General features: G+C 33.5%; 1 protein-coding gene across 1 annotated transcript; it reads right to left on the reverse strand.

The window, feature by feature from the left end:
• Positions 1 to 2,068: 2,068 nt before the first annotated feature.
• On the reverse strand, positions 2,069 to 2,890 carry LOC134249746 (uncharacterized). The gene is made up of 3 exons (XM_062732096.1): positions 2,749 to 2,890; positions 2,412 to 2,638; positions 2,069 to 2,203 (listed from the first exon to the last, which is right to left on the reverse strand). The coding sequence occupies exons 1-3, from the start codon at positions 2,888 to 2,890 to the stop codon at positions 2,069 to 2,071; spliced, it is 504 nt and encodes a 167-aa protein (XP_062588080.1).
• Between the last annotated feature and the right edge of the window lie 11,438 nt (positions 2,891 to 14,328).

Below are 14,328 nucleotides of genomic sequence, written 5' to 3' on the forward strand. Positions count from 1 at the left end.
AGGATGTTTCCCCATAAGTTTCATCTTTCCTGGCACAGTGGTTCTTGAGAAGAGGATTTTTAAAACATGCCACCAAATTTTCTTTAATTCCCAATTATCTCCCCTTGAATGAGGGCGTGGCCCTTCATTTGAACAAACTGGAATTCCCTTTACCCAAGGATACTTTGTGGCAAGTTTGTTTGAAATTGGCCCAGCGGTTCTTGAGAAGAAGTCGAAAATGTGAAAAGTTTACAGACAGACGGACAGACAGACAGACCGACAGACGGACGCCGGACAAAATGTGATCAGAAAAGCTCACTTGAGCCTTCGGCTCAGGTGAGCTAAAACAAGAGGTCCAGGGGCCACATCGCTCACCTGAGCAATTGGCTAGGAAAAAGCACACATCAGATCAGAACTGAAAGTTTAATGAGGGGGGGTGGAGGAGGCTTCTATTTTAACCCCCTAGGGGGTCATGATTTGAACAAAGCTTGAATCCACACTACCTAAGAATGATTCCCTATAAATATCACTAAGCATGGCTTTAAAGTACTAGAAAAGAAGATTTTAAAAGGTTTCCCTGGAAATTCCTATGTAAAACTTTTATCGGCCATTTGGCCCCACCCTACCCCTGGGGGTCATGATTTGAACAAATTTGAATCTACACTACCTGGGGATGATTCCATAAGAGTTTCATCTTTCCTGTCTCAATGGTTCTTGAGAAGAAGATTTTTCCTATATATTCCTAATTTCCTATGTTAAATTTTGATCGGCCATTTTGGCCCCATCCTACCCTTGGGGGTCATGATTTGAACAAACTTGAATCTACACTACCTAAGGATGATTCCACATGAGTTTCATCTTTCCTGGTCCAGTGGTTCTTGAGAAGAAGATTTTTAAAGATTTTTCCTATATATTCCTATGTAAAACTTTGATCGGCCATTTTTGCCCGACCCTACCCCCAGGGGTCATGATTTGAACAAACTTGAATCTACACTACCTGAAGATGATTTCAAATGATCTTCATCTTTCCTGGCTCAGTGGTTCTTGAGAAGAAGATTTTTAAAGATTTTTCCTATATATTCCTATGTAAAACTATGATCGGCCATTTTTGCCCCACCCTACCCCTGGGGGTCATGATTTGAACAAACTTGAATCTACACTACCTGAGGATGATTCCACATGAGTTTCATCTTTTCTGGCCCAGAGGTTCTTGAGAAGAAGATTTTTAAAGATTTTTCCTATATATTCCTATGTAAAACTTTGATCGGCCATTTTGGCCCCACCCTACCCCTGGGGGTCATGATTTGAACAAACTTGAATCTACACTACCTGAGGATGATTTCAAATGATCTTCATCTTTCCTGGCTCAGTGGTTCTTGAGAAGAAGATTTTTCCTATATATTCCTATGTAAAACTTTGATCGGCCATTTTGGCCCCACCCTACCCCTGGGGGTCATGATTTGAACAAACTTGAATCTACACTACCTGAGGATGATTCCACATAAGTTTCATCTTTTCTGGCTCAGTGAAGATTTTTTAAAAATGCCATTATTTTTTCTCTAATTCATAATCATCTCCCCTTGGAAAAGGGCGTGGCCCTTCATTTGAACAAACTTGAATCCCCTTTACCCAAGGATACTTTGTAGCAAGTTTGATTGAAATTGGCCCAGTAGTTCTTGAGAAAAAGATGAAAATGTGAAAAGTTTACGACAACGACAACGACGCCAACGACGACGACGACAACGACAGACAACGGACAAATTTTGATCAGAAAAGCTCACTTGAGCCTTTGGCTCAGGTGAGCTAAAAAGCCACCAAAGTTTTCATTTCACTTTACCATAGCAAAGAGCTCATGGTGGGTGTTGGCACCTTATTTATTTATTTATTTCTTTATTTATTTATTTATTTATTTTTTTTTTTTTGAGGTTCTTGTTTGCTACCTTGCTCATAATTTGTATTGTTTCAAAGGAATTTTGAGCATGAGCACTGTTCAATATCTTATTATATTTCATTCAATAAATCAAATAATAGTTTCACATAGACCTTCAAAGTAGTGCATTTAATTTTGGATATAAATCAACTTAATATCTTACTCCAGTATCATATCCTCCTGATCTTTTGTGAGTGTTTTTCTTTGTGGGTGCCTTGAGTAAACGTCAAATGAAGTGTGTCTCACAACATCCTCAGGGTCATACAATGAAGCTCGAAGCAAACTAGAGGCACTCTATAAAAAGTTATAACGTTTTTCTTTCCTTTCATATTTTTAAAGTAGTATACTATATTGCTGTTTTTTTAATACAATATCTTAAAATTAATAATTAATTTATTATGTTCTCTCAATCTATGCAAAGAAACTATGATTAAAGTAATACAATCTTTACAAATGTTAAAATCATTTATAAATAAAACATGGTTAAATTCTAAAATCATACTTCCTGGCAAGTATAGTGTCTTAGAGCGTGCGATGCCGCTCTTCTCAGGGAAGGCATTCCCTCGTCATGTTTCATATAGGACTGTAAATAGGGCAGTGAATCAGGGTGTGCTGCGTTACCAAGGGCATGAATTAAGGTTCGCTTTATCCTTGCATGATTGTCCTCCCTCTCATATGATCTGTCCAATGAGCGCTTTTCTCGAGGCCGATAAATCTCTTGAAATTCGCCTGTAAAATTATCAGATTTAAGACTCAATGCTGTTTACTAAAACATGCACTTTTTTATAATCAGCACACTACCTGTTTACATGGGATGCTTTCCATGCCAATTGACTTACTCTCATTGTGGTATCGCAGCCAATCTTCAAGTTTCGATGTTATTCTTTTTGCTTCATTCAATCGGCCCTCGTCGCGCAATGCTTTGGCCAGGGCTCCAATAGTTAAACAGGCTCCTTTTTGTATTTCATTCATGACAGTCATTTCTGAAATAATAATCTACATGTAGTTAAAAGATAGTTCTACTTTACATTCCTTATATGAGAACAATCTTTTTAAGCTTTAAGTATTAGATTAATAGGGTTTTATAGTGTTTAACGATTTTATATTGTTTAACGTCTCATTTGAGTATATTTAACGCATATACAGACGTAGTTTAATGTGAAGCTAGGAAATGAAACAATTTCAATGGAAAATATCCTTTTTCGCTCTGTATGACGAAAATATTTCTTTTTATATTGTTGACTCAGAAGTACGTGTTTTCTCAGAAGTGTTAATCCTTATAGGTTCTACGGGATTTTTGTTTGATTTTTGTATAGCTGGTATTTAAATTCGATATTTTAGACAATTATCACAATATGGTGATTAATGCAAAAAATTCCAGATACACAACTATTGACTACAAATCAATTAAACTCAATTTATTATTGCAGCCCGGAGGACCGAGCTGCTCTATACATACAAGTTTAAGTGTTGGTATATGGGGATTGGGGTGGGAGTAGTTATTTAGAATGAAAGGTTTTCTAAACATTGAAAAGAATGTTAATCAGAATGTTCTTTCCGTTTATAAATTACGAGATTCATAATATATTTACTTCCATAAAGTGAATCTGTAAAAATATATATGTTTTTCATATTTAATATATAAAAGTTGCTTATCATTTCGAAAAAAAACGACAGGTCCCTTTTTCTAGAACATCGAATTTTACTTGTCGGATAAAAACGTACTCTGCACAGTTAGTGTTTTATAAATATTCTAAAATTGGAAATTATACATTTTTAAATATAGGTGATGTGTGTGTCTAACTTCAATTTATATTTTATGCAGCCAACATTTACTTGAGGAATTGATCAAGTTTAAAATGGTATCGTTTTTATTGATTTTTATCCGACTTCAAGTTTTCAAAATATTCGTCTCCATCAATTAGACGCATGCCTTTTCACACATATCGAAGCGGTTTGATGATCAATACTCATTTTCTTTGTTTACTTTATATATTTCCTGGGCGACAATTGATGGTTACATCAATGTTTTCTTGTTAATACCGGAACAGCATTACCATTTCACGGCACGCGTTTTCACAATCTATTTATACATTATATCAATGAAAGTAAACCGGCGGAATCCAGGGAATCGCTATACCTGCCTACCGGGATGCCCTCCCTACTAACCTGGCGCTATAGCGCCCCATCAGGGAAAATAACTGTGGTGGGAACAGACCTTTTGGTACCAATTTGCAGCAAGTGACTGTCACACACGAACAGGGAGTTCAAGTTCTGACTCGGGGCCTAACTCTAAATTGTCTCCCCTGGTATAAAACAACTACCAGGAGATAATGTTCCCAGGGAAAGACCCCCAAAGCCTGCCCTTGGTACCACAAGAATCAAGCTGGTCCCTCAGGTACCGCTGAGGTAATCCCCGAATCTTCCCCAGTACGGATAGTTTATCCAGAGTTTTGAGTCACACATGGTATATCATTGCATCCGAAAAGCTTATTGGCTTAAAAATAAATACAAATAGGTTACAGCAATAATACGTACCTTTCACGCTTTCCATGTGTTTCCCAAAGCAAATCCCTTCTATTGTGTCGATAAGTTCCTAATCATATATGATAATGAAGAGTTATACTGAGTATAAATAAAATGCAGTTTGAGTTTTTAAGCAGCAGATATATTCCACTTGATACAATTATATGTACTAGTAGCTAGATGAATAATTTCACTTTTATTCCTCAACTTCGTTATCAATTGACTCAACCTACTAGTAACTTTTGAAACTATTTGTTAAATAAATTAAATCTTGCAAGGTTCCTGAAAACTTGATTTAGACATGTAAAAAAGAATGCTTTTCGGGAATATGTTAGCAAATAAGCATATCGATGTCAGAAATGCATCGTTCTGAAAAGAAAAACCAAAGCTGGAAATTACGGAAGCTTATTAGTGCTACTTGAATATTTAATTTTTTTTGTTTCTACACTTTAATCTGTAAAATTTACACTATAATCTGTAAATTTTACACTTAAAGTATAAAATTTACACTTTAATCTACTAAAATTTACACTTGAAACTGTAAAAAATGTACATTTTAATCTGTGTATAATTTGCTTCAGTGTTTTAAGTATACACACAAGGAGAAAAAATATTGAAACTTGTAATATCAGGATTCGGACCCAAAAAGATGGATTTCATTCCGCACGAACATTAAAATAAAAAAAGGTTTACTTATTTGAATATGACGTGTTGGATATGATCAGTTTCAAAATATTTCAGTTATAACATTTCATTTGACTTTTTACTTTTTGGGTAGCAAGTTCTCTGTGTTTATTATTTTAAAAAATCTTTGCACTGTGTTATAAACGTGAATATCTTTTGCATATGCATTTTATTACATTGAATTTTTTTTTTTAATTGAATTTTTAAGTACCAGTCCGTATAAAAATCATGCAAAAGTGATATTTGAGTGATACACTCAGGTTCTCAGAATTCAATGATTTTCCACACATAGATTTCTCTTGACCTATGATCCATGTATGTAAAATAAAAATGTGTTGGATCATGGTTACTATGGAAACCTGATCAAAGTAATTTCCTTAGCAACCAGCCAATTTTTCTATTTGAAGGCACTGAAAATCACTGATCTTTAAAGCCTGAAATAATATATAAAAACTTTAACAATAATTCTCATTGACTGGTATGGTAAAGACACACACTTTATTTGTTTAAAACACACAGGACATTGATATTTTATCCGAAGCTAGTACTATGGTAGACATTAGAATATATGTATGTTTTTGCATTTTTGCTGAATCAGCATTTTCCTTGATTTTGACAATATTCAAGGTCAATTTAAAAAAAATACCAAGCTAATACAGATTTTGCATGACTTTCACAGAAAAGTAGAGAACTTTCACTTTTATAGATTGACTTTGAAAGCGTGAGTTTTTTGAAAAATCCTATTCGTTGCCTAGCAACAAAATTGGATGTTTTGATAACTAAAAAGTGAAAAATGGTAAAGGGTTGGGTCAAAAATCTGATAAATTTTTATCTTTTTGTGGCATATACAATATTAAAAGTAATAGATAATAACTCTCATACAATTTTAAAATGAAAGAATAATTCATAATCATAAATCTCCATGCCAACAGAAAATTTTCCCTAGCAACAATGCAAAAACAGTTATTTTTTTTTTTTTTTGGCCTTTTTGGTATAGATTTTGATAGATAGAATAGATATTTTTTCTTTAAAATGTAATTGGGCATAAATTTCAATTTAATATGGGTCTGATAAAGTTATTTTGGTACTTTATTAACCCATAGGTACAATTCTGAACACTTAACGACCACTTTTGTATCTACAATTTACTTTTACATTCAGGCATTTTTTTCGCTAAATTTTTAGGGCTGAAATGAGATCTTCCACAAAAGACGTTATAAATGAAAAATAAATAGCTTCAGATACAATATTATTATGTAACAAAACATTTGTATGGATGACAAGATTCCATAATCAAATCATACTTGGGTTGCCATGGCAACTTAATGCATAATGATCAGACAGCAATCTATCTGTGACGAAAATATTTGAAATTTTAGCTTCCATTAATAATTACTAGTAATACCTTTGCTAGCATTGCAATAAGCAAACAGTCAGAAAGCTTTAAAATTCATAATTTAAGAAACTTTATTTTTTTTATGGTTACCATGCATACGCTTTGAAGCTAGTGTTGCTTAGCAACTGCGTAATATAACCAAAGTTTGAAATTTTTAAATGTTTCGGGTTAAAAAAAATTATCATCATTGAGATTAATTCATCATTTAAAAATTCTTATTTAAAAAATTCTACAGCTTTACTTTCTAGAAAAATTTCATTGGTGTATAAATGCTTTTCTGTTAACATTTTGTTTGTTATCTGCCTGTCTGTTTGTCTGTAGACTTTTCACATTTGTAACTTCTTAACAACCATTTCACCATAACTTTCCACAAGAGGAGTTCAAAGTTTAACGTATGAATGTATAGTAAATGTTTTTTTAAGTCTTCTTCTTTTCGAGAACAGCAAAACCATGATTAGGCATAGAAGAATCCTCGGGTTATGGAGATTCAGTGTTATTCAATTCATGTCCCCTGTGGGTAGGGCAGGGCCACAACAGGTAGTTAAAGTATACAATTGGAATATAAAGGAAATACATGTATCTTAAAAAAATCTTCTCAAGAACCGCTAAGCCAAAATTAGACATATAGAAAAGTATCATCAGGTAGTGTAAAATCAAGTTTCTTCAAAACATGACTCCTGGGGTTGGGCACAGACACAACAGGGCCCAAAAATTTTACATAGGAATATCTAAGAAACATCTTATTTCTTCTCTGGAACAGCAAAACCATTATTAGTCATTAATACAGAAGTATCCTTACGTAGTGTAGATTCAATGACACCTGAGGATAGTTCAGGGCCACAACAAGGGGTGAAAGTTTACAAAAGAATATATTGGGAAAAAGTATTTTGAAAATTCTTCCCCTCAAGAACAACAAAACTGTGATTTGTAATATTGAAATGGAAGCATCTTCAGGTAGAGTAAATTCAAGTTTGTCCCCCATAGACATTTCAAACTGATCTGCAAATGTGCTTAAGTGAGTAATGTGGGCCTATTGGCTCCTTTTTCTACAAAATAACGCACTTCTCTCTCCTAAAAATGAAGAAATTAATATGAAATCAAAATGCATATTGAAAATGACAGTACACGAATAGATATCTTGAGTATCGCTTTTCATAATAATCACACAAATGATTAGACGAATTAATTTTATATAATTATCAAATTAAAAAATAATCAAACATATATTTCTATGTTTCCTTTACAAAGGCACAGAGAGTAATGTAGTGCATATTGACCTAATGTAGTTCTCTGGGGTAAAATATTGAAAAAAATACAATTGTGAAATATAAAACCCAACCACAACCTGTTCAAAGGTTATGATCAAGGTTAACGTTTTTAAAGGTAGGACAAACTCCAGGGTCAAGGTCAAAGGGTTAAGGTTGTTGGTTTCTAAAGAAAGGCCTAAGATCCAAAGATTACATATATGGGAAGTATGAAAGTGCTGGCCCTTAGCGTTCAAAAGTTATGTTCAAGGTTAAAGTTTGTAAATAGAAGTTCAAACTCCAAGGTCAAGGTAAAACTTGCTTATATTTGATGAAAGGTTTTGTCACAAGGATTACATATGTGAAGAATGAAAGCTTTAGCTCTTACTGTTCAAAAGTTATGCCCAAGGTTAAAGTTTTTAAATTGTAGGTCAAAATCCAAGGCTAAGGTCAAAGGATCAAAGTTGTTGATATCTAATAAAAGGTCTTGTCACAAGGATTACATATGCAAAGTATGAAAGACCTACTCCTTACTGTTTAAAAGTTATGTCCAAAGATTTTGGTAAGTATGGAAATGTCCAAGGTCAAGGTCAAAAGGTTAAAATTGTTGATTTGAAATGAAAGGTGTTGCCACAAAGAATTCATATTTGAAATATGAAATTCTTAGTACATGTATTTACCGTTTAAAAATTAGAGCCAAAGTGAAAGTTTGGATTTTTTGTGTAAAATAGGGTCAAACTCCAAGTTCAAGGGGTCAAGGATCTTGATATCAAATGATGGGTCTTGTCACAAGGATTGAATACTTGAAATATGAAAGCCTTTGTTCTAACCTTCAAAAATTATGTTCAAAGTTGTATTTGAAAAGTAGGTTAAACTCCAATGTCAAGGTCAAAGGGTCAAAGTTCTTGATATCCAATGAATCGCCTTATCACAAGGATAATATACATTTATGTGAAGTATGAAAGCCCTTACTGCTCAAACGTTATGGCCAAGGTTAAAGTTCTTTCTTAAGTATGGAAATCTCCAACGTCAAGGCCAAAAGGTCAAAGTTGTTGGTACTCAATGAACGGTCTTGCCACAAAAAATACATATATAATGTATAAAAGTCCTGGTACCTACTGTTCAAAGGATATGGTCAAAGTAAAAGTTTGGAATTTTTGTGTAAAAGCGGGTGAAACTCCAAGGTCAAATTTGGTAGTACCCCCCCCAAAAAAAGATTTATCACAAGGAATACACATGTGAAATATGAAAGTCATAGCTCCACTAAATCAAACGTTCTGGACAAGGTTAAAGTTTTTGCGGACAAACAGACAGACGGACGGACACGACAAAAACTATATACCCCCCCCCCCGAAACTTCGTTTACGGGGGGGGGGGGCAATAAAATGTATATAAAGTAACAGTTACTCATAAATCATTTGATATTCTTCTATATTAATTATCTTCAGTCTTTTCATTCAATTCTTTGTTATTATAATGCCAAGGCTGAAGAGATCAGTCATTTCTAGAATTATAATAAATACCTAGCTTTTACTACCTCACTTGATCAATCTGGCAAGTTCAGAATTACTAGTATAACCAGGGCTATTTTTTTTAGCTTGCTGGAAAGACCCACGAAGATGCAAGGACAAAATGGTAGCGCACTCGAATATCATAAACTAGGTGCCCATTTGTTCTATTGGTCTCTTATTTTTCACCCCAGATTGAAATAACAGTAAAACACAGAATGCTTATATAGCAGAATTATTGAGCTGTGTCATTGTCAAGTCCACTCAAGAATTCATTATTCTGAATTAAGACCACCACCACCCCCTTACAGTAACTTCTTATTAATAATTTATCAATTTAGCAAATTAAAGTTCCAGTGGTTCTGATATCTACCTCAGACTGTGTTTTTTGATGGCTACAGAGCTAACTCACCTCTCTTTTTAAAAGAATTGTTTGTAAATACTAAAAAATAGTGATATGGTAATGTCTTTTTCCATTTCATGATCAGTCGCCCGCGTGGCGCAGTCGTTAGAGCATCTGCTCTAGAGATGAAAAGTAAGGAGCTGATTTTTACATCGCGAGGTCGAATCCCACTGTGGGACGTGGAGACTGGTCCTTTGGATGAGACTGTATAAACCGAGGTCCCATGTCACAATAGTTGCCGGCACGAAAAAGATCCATCACTGCTCTTGAAAGGGCCGTAAGTGCCGAGTATAGGATACAATTAATATTTGCAGCTCTCCACCGGCAAGTGGTGGCGTCTCCATAAAAATGAAAAATTCTCGAGAGAGACCTTAAACAACATACAATGATTCAATCATTCTTCCATTTCAAAGTACAGCGATTGATTTCCAGATACTTTCAAAACCAATAGACCTTTTTACACAAAAAATGTCATAAATAAGTTTCAACCTTTAGAGAAATCTTAACGAGGTTTCACAAAAAATCGTAGAGGTTCTTGCCTGTAAAATTTAACAAATCTTTATTAGAGCCTTTATCTTTCAGAACTGTACTCTCTGCTTGAGAAAATTCGGACACATAAAGCAGAGAGCTACAGATCCTAGCGTTGTAAAAACCTTCGATGTACGCCGACGATTTTTTGTCGCTTTTTCAGGTAATTTATTTCGTGTAGTTTAAACTTTCTCTGGCTTTAAGAATTGTATCCTATGATTAATTATATATTTAACTCTTATTTTTTATAATTAATTAAAGTTTATTTACCTTTTAACGATCCAAAACAGTCCTGTATGTAGTTTTGTAGTTTCATAGTTTGTCGGTTTAAAGGAGTTCCGTTTTGACGTCCGTAACCAAAACAGCTATTTATGTTAGCGTTGAATGGTAAGTAAATTATCAAGAATTTAAGTTAAATGTATGATTATAATTATAAAATATCTTTTTAAAGCTGAGGGAAGTATGAAATAGAAGAAAAAATACCCGAAGTGAAAAAAATCCTCGGCGTAAATCAAAGGTTTTTACAATGCTTGGATCTGTAGCCCTCTGCTTTTTCTGTCCGAATTTTCTCAAGCAGAGAGCTAAAGTTCTGCAGCTAATACAATAGTACCTAATTAAGCTACATTAATTCAATATCACGTTATTATATCCATGGTAATCATAAAAAAAATATACTTTATGTAGAAAAACGAATGCTAAAGGTATTTGAATAACCAGTTAGTTTTGCCCATTAAGCAAGAACTGGGAGCCAAGTACAGCTGTAGTGTACTTTGCAAACAAAAAGTTAGTTTTTTGGCCTGTGTGCAACGTATTACCATGGCAACCCAAGAATAAGTTACTCTATGGAATCTTTTCATCAACAGAGATATTTTGATATATATACTACTTGTATCTATTTGTTTTTATTTTTCATTCAGAAGGCCTTTTTTTGGGAAATGTCATTTCAACTCCCAAAATAAATGACTGTATGCAAAAAGGTAAAGTGGTTACAGAATTGGTTGCTAGGTATTCAGAATTGTTGCTATGGGTTAATAAAGTAAAATTTACTTATTTCAAACCAATATTAAATTGACAATTTGCCCAATTACAATTTTGAGAATATTTGTCGATTTATTTCTAATACACATATTTTTAAAGGGCAAAAAAATAACTGTTTTTGCATTGTTGCTAGGGAAATTTTTCTGTTGCCATGGAGATTTATGATTTTAAATTATTCTTTCATTTTGAAATTATATGAGAGTTATTTTCTATTACTTGTAAAATTGTATCTGCCACAAAAAGATAAAAATTTATAAGATTTTTGACCCAACCCTTTACCATTTTTCACTTTTTAGTTATCAAAACATCCAATTTTGTTGCTAGGCAACGAATAGGATTTTTCAAAAAACCCACGCTTTCAAAGTCAATCTATAAAAGAGAAAGTTCTCTACTTTTTTGTGAAAGTCATGCAAAATCTGTATTAGCTTGGTATCTTTTTTAATTTGACCTTGAATATTGTCAAAATCAAGGAAAATGCTGATTCAGCAAAAATGCAAAAACATACATATATTCTAATGTCTACCATAGTACTAGCTTTAGATAAAATATCAATGTCTTGTATGTTTTAAACAAATAAAGTGGGTGTCTTTACCATACCAGTAAATGAGAATTATTGTTAAAGTTTTTATATATAATTTCAGGCTTTAAAGATCAGTGATTTTCAGTGCCTTCAAATAGAAAAATTGGCGGGTTGCTAAGGAAATTACTTTGATCAGGTTTCCATAGTAACCATGATCCAACACATTTTTTATTCTACATACATGGATCATAGGTCAAGAGAAATCTATGTGTGGAAAATCATTGAATTCTGAGAACCTGAGTGAATCACCTTTTGCATGATTTTATATGGACTGTTACTTAACATGTCAAACTTTTTCAAAATATACTATGAATCAAAACGTACTATATCTGGATTGTGCAGATGGATACAATGTACGAGACATTGGCGAACTTCCTCTTCAGTTGATTTAGGGTTTTTGAATATCAGTCGATTTATCATCTGTTGACTATTTTCCCTTTCTGAATGAACCAAAATACCAATCATCATATGTTTCTCTTTTTGGCAGAAGTGGTCTTCAGTTGAACAATTCACTGACAGAATACGCTTCATTAAATCTTTGAAGTCTTCACTTTTTAGTCCAGAAATATTGTGTCGAAGGTAATGAAGACATTGGATTCTATTGGGATGGTCTAAAATGTTAGAAAAGTAATAAAAACCAGATTTGATGAACAATATATGGACGAAATAAACAGGTCTTCTCAGAAACATGCCTACACATTTTTAGCTCTACTGGTCAGAGACCAGAAGAGCTTATGCGATGGTAATGCGTCCGTCGTCCGTCCGTCTGTCTGTCTGTCTGTCCGTCTGTCTGTCTGTAAACAATTTTTCAAAATGCTACTCCTCCTACAGTTTTGGTCTGATTTCAATATAACTTGGCACACAAGTAGACTACACTAAGATACATAATTCTGTGTATCGGTTTTTGATTTCGATGAACGGTGTTGCCGTGGTTACTAAAAATAGAAATTTCTGTGAAATTCTTTCAAAATGCTACTCCTCCTACAGTTTTGGTCTGATTTCAATATAACTTGGCACACAAGTAGACTACACTAAGATACATAATTCTGTGTATCGGTTTTTGATTTCGATGAACGGTGTTGCCGTGGTTACTAAAAATAGAAATTTCTGTGAAATTCTTTCAAAATGCTACTCCTCCTACAGTTTTGGTCTGATTTCAATATAACTTGGCACACAAGTAGACTACACTAAGATACATAATTCTGTGTATCGGTTTTTGATTTCGATGAACGGTGTTGCCTTGGTTACTAAAAATAGAAATTTCTGTGAAATTCTTTCAAAATGCTACTCCTCCTACAGTTTTGGTCTGATTTCAATATAACTTGGCACACAAGTAGACTACACTAAGATACATAATTCTGTGTATCGGTTTTTGATTTTCGATGAACGGTGTTGCCGTGGTTACTAAAAATAGAAATTTCTGTGAAATTCTTTCAAAATGCTACTCCTCCTACAGTTTTGGTCTGATTTCAATATAACTTGGCACACAAGTAGACTACACTAAGATACATAATTCTGTGTATCGGTTTTTGATTTCGATGAACGGTGTTGCTGTGGTTACTAAAAATAGAAATTTCTGTGAAATTCTTTCAAAATGCTACTCCTCCTACAGTTCTGGTCTGATTTCAATATAATTTGGCACACAAGTAGACTACACTAAGATACATAATTCTGTGTATCGGTTTTTGATTTCGATGAACGGTGTTGCCGTGGTTACTAAAAATAGAAATTTCTGTGAAATACTCTCAAAATGCTACTCCAAATAACAGTTTTAGTCTGGTTATAATATAATGTGGCATGCAAGTAGACAACACTAAGAACATAAAGAGACTTAATCAAGGATCATTATTCTATTTATTGCTGTTGAAAAGTTTCAATTTCTAACTTCTTAAGTACTTTTCTCTTCCTTTGCTATAAGTACAAACCAGTAGAGCTTCAGTCTCGACAGAGACTTCTGGTTTCCTAGGTAAATGACAAGAAAGATAATAGGAAATTAAGACAAATATATTTCGATCTTACGATCTCAACCTACTAGTTTCGTTATGTGAAAGCACGCATTTCGTCAGCCTTTGTATTTCATTCTCAATAGTTGACAAGGGAATTCGAGTTGCAGGTTTCTAAAAGTAAAAATGTAAAAAATGATAACATAATTTTTGCATTCAAGTAATTTTACGATCGTAGAGTTTTTCTTATATTTTTGATATAGATAAAACAAAACAGATGGTTATAGTTATCTGAATATAGTAAGGCGTACTGGACGAAGAGTTGTTTCGTCTCGGCGAAGTCCTTCAAAAGATCTTCTATCTGGATAGTTTTTAGGAAATTTTCTATATAAATATGAAATAAATTTTAAAAATCTCAGTAAATAATCAGTGCTTGAATTTTAAAAATTTACAAAACTTTATCCTTAAAAAACTCACTGTTTGCTTGTCAATCGAACTTGGCTTTCTGCGAATGCATTGATCGTTGGAAAAGCTGAAAATGAAAGCCATTAAATGAGCAATATAAATGC

The sequence above is a fragment of the Saccostrea cucullata genome, unplaced genomic scaffold (assembly GCF_032062105.1).
Source record: "Saccostrea cucullata isolate Sc308-1 unplaced genomic scaffold, CSIRO_AGI_Scuc_v1 ctg305, whole genome shotgun sequence".
Lineage (NCBI taxonomy): Eukaryota > Metazoa > Mollusca > Bivalvia > Ostreida > Ostreidae > Saccostrea > Saccostrea cuccullata.

Coding starts and splice junctions, on each gene's coding strand:
- LOC134249746 (XM_062732096.1), bottom strand. CDS start 2,890: ATGACTGTCATGAATGAAATACAAAAAGGAGCCTGTTTAACTATTGGA. Junction 2,639..2,748: donor GCTGCGATACCACAATGAGA/GTAAGTCAATTG, acceptor ATAATTTTACAG/GCGAATTTCAAGAGATTTAT. Junction 2,204..2,411: donor GACACTATACTTGCCAGGAA/GTATGATTTTAG, acceptor AACTTTTTATAG/AGTGCCTCTAGTTTGCTTCG.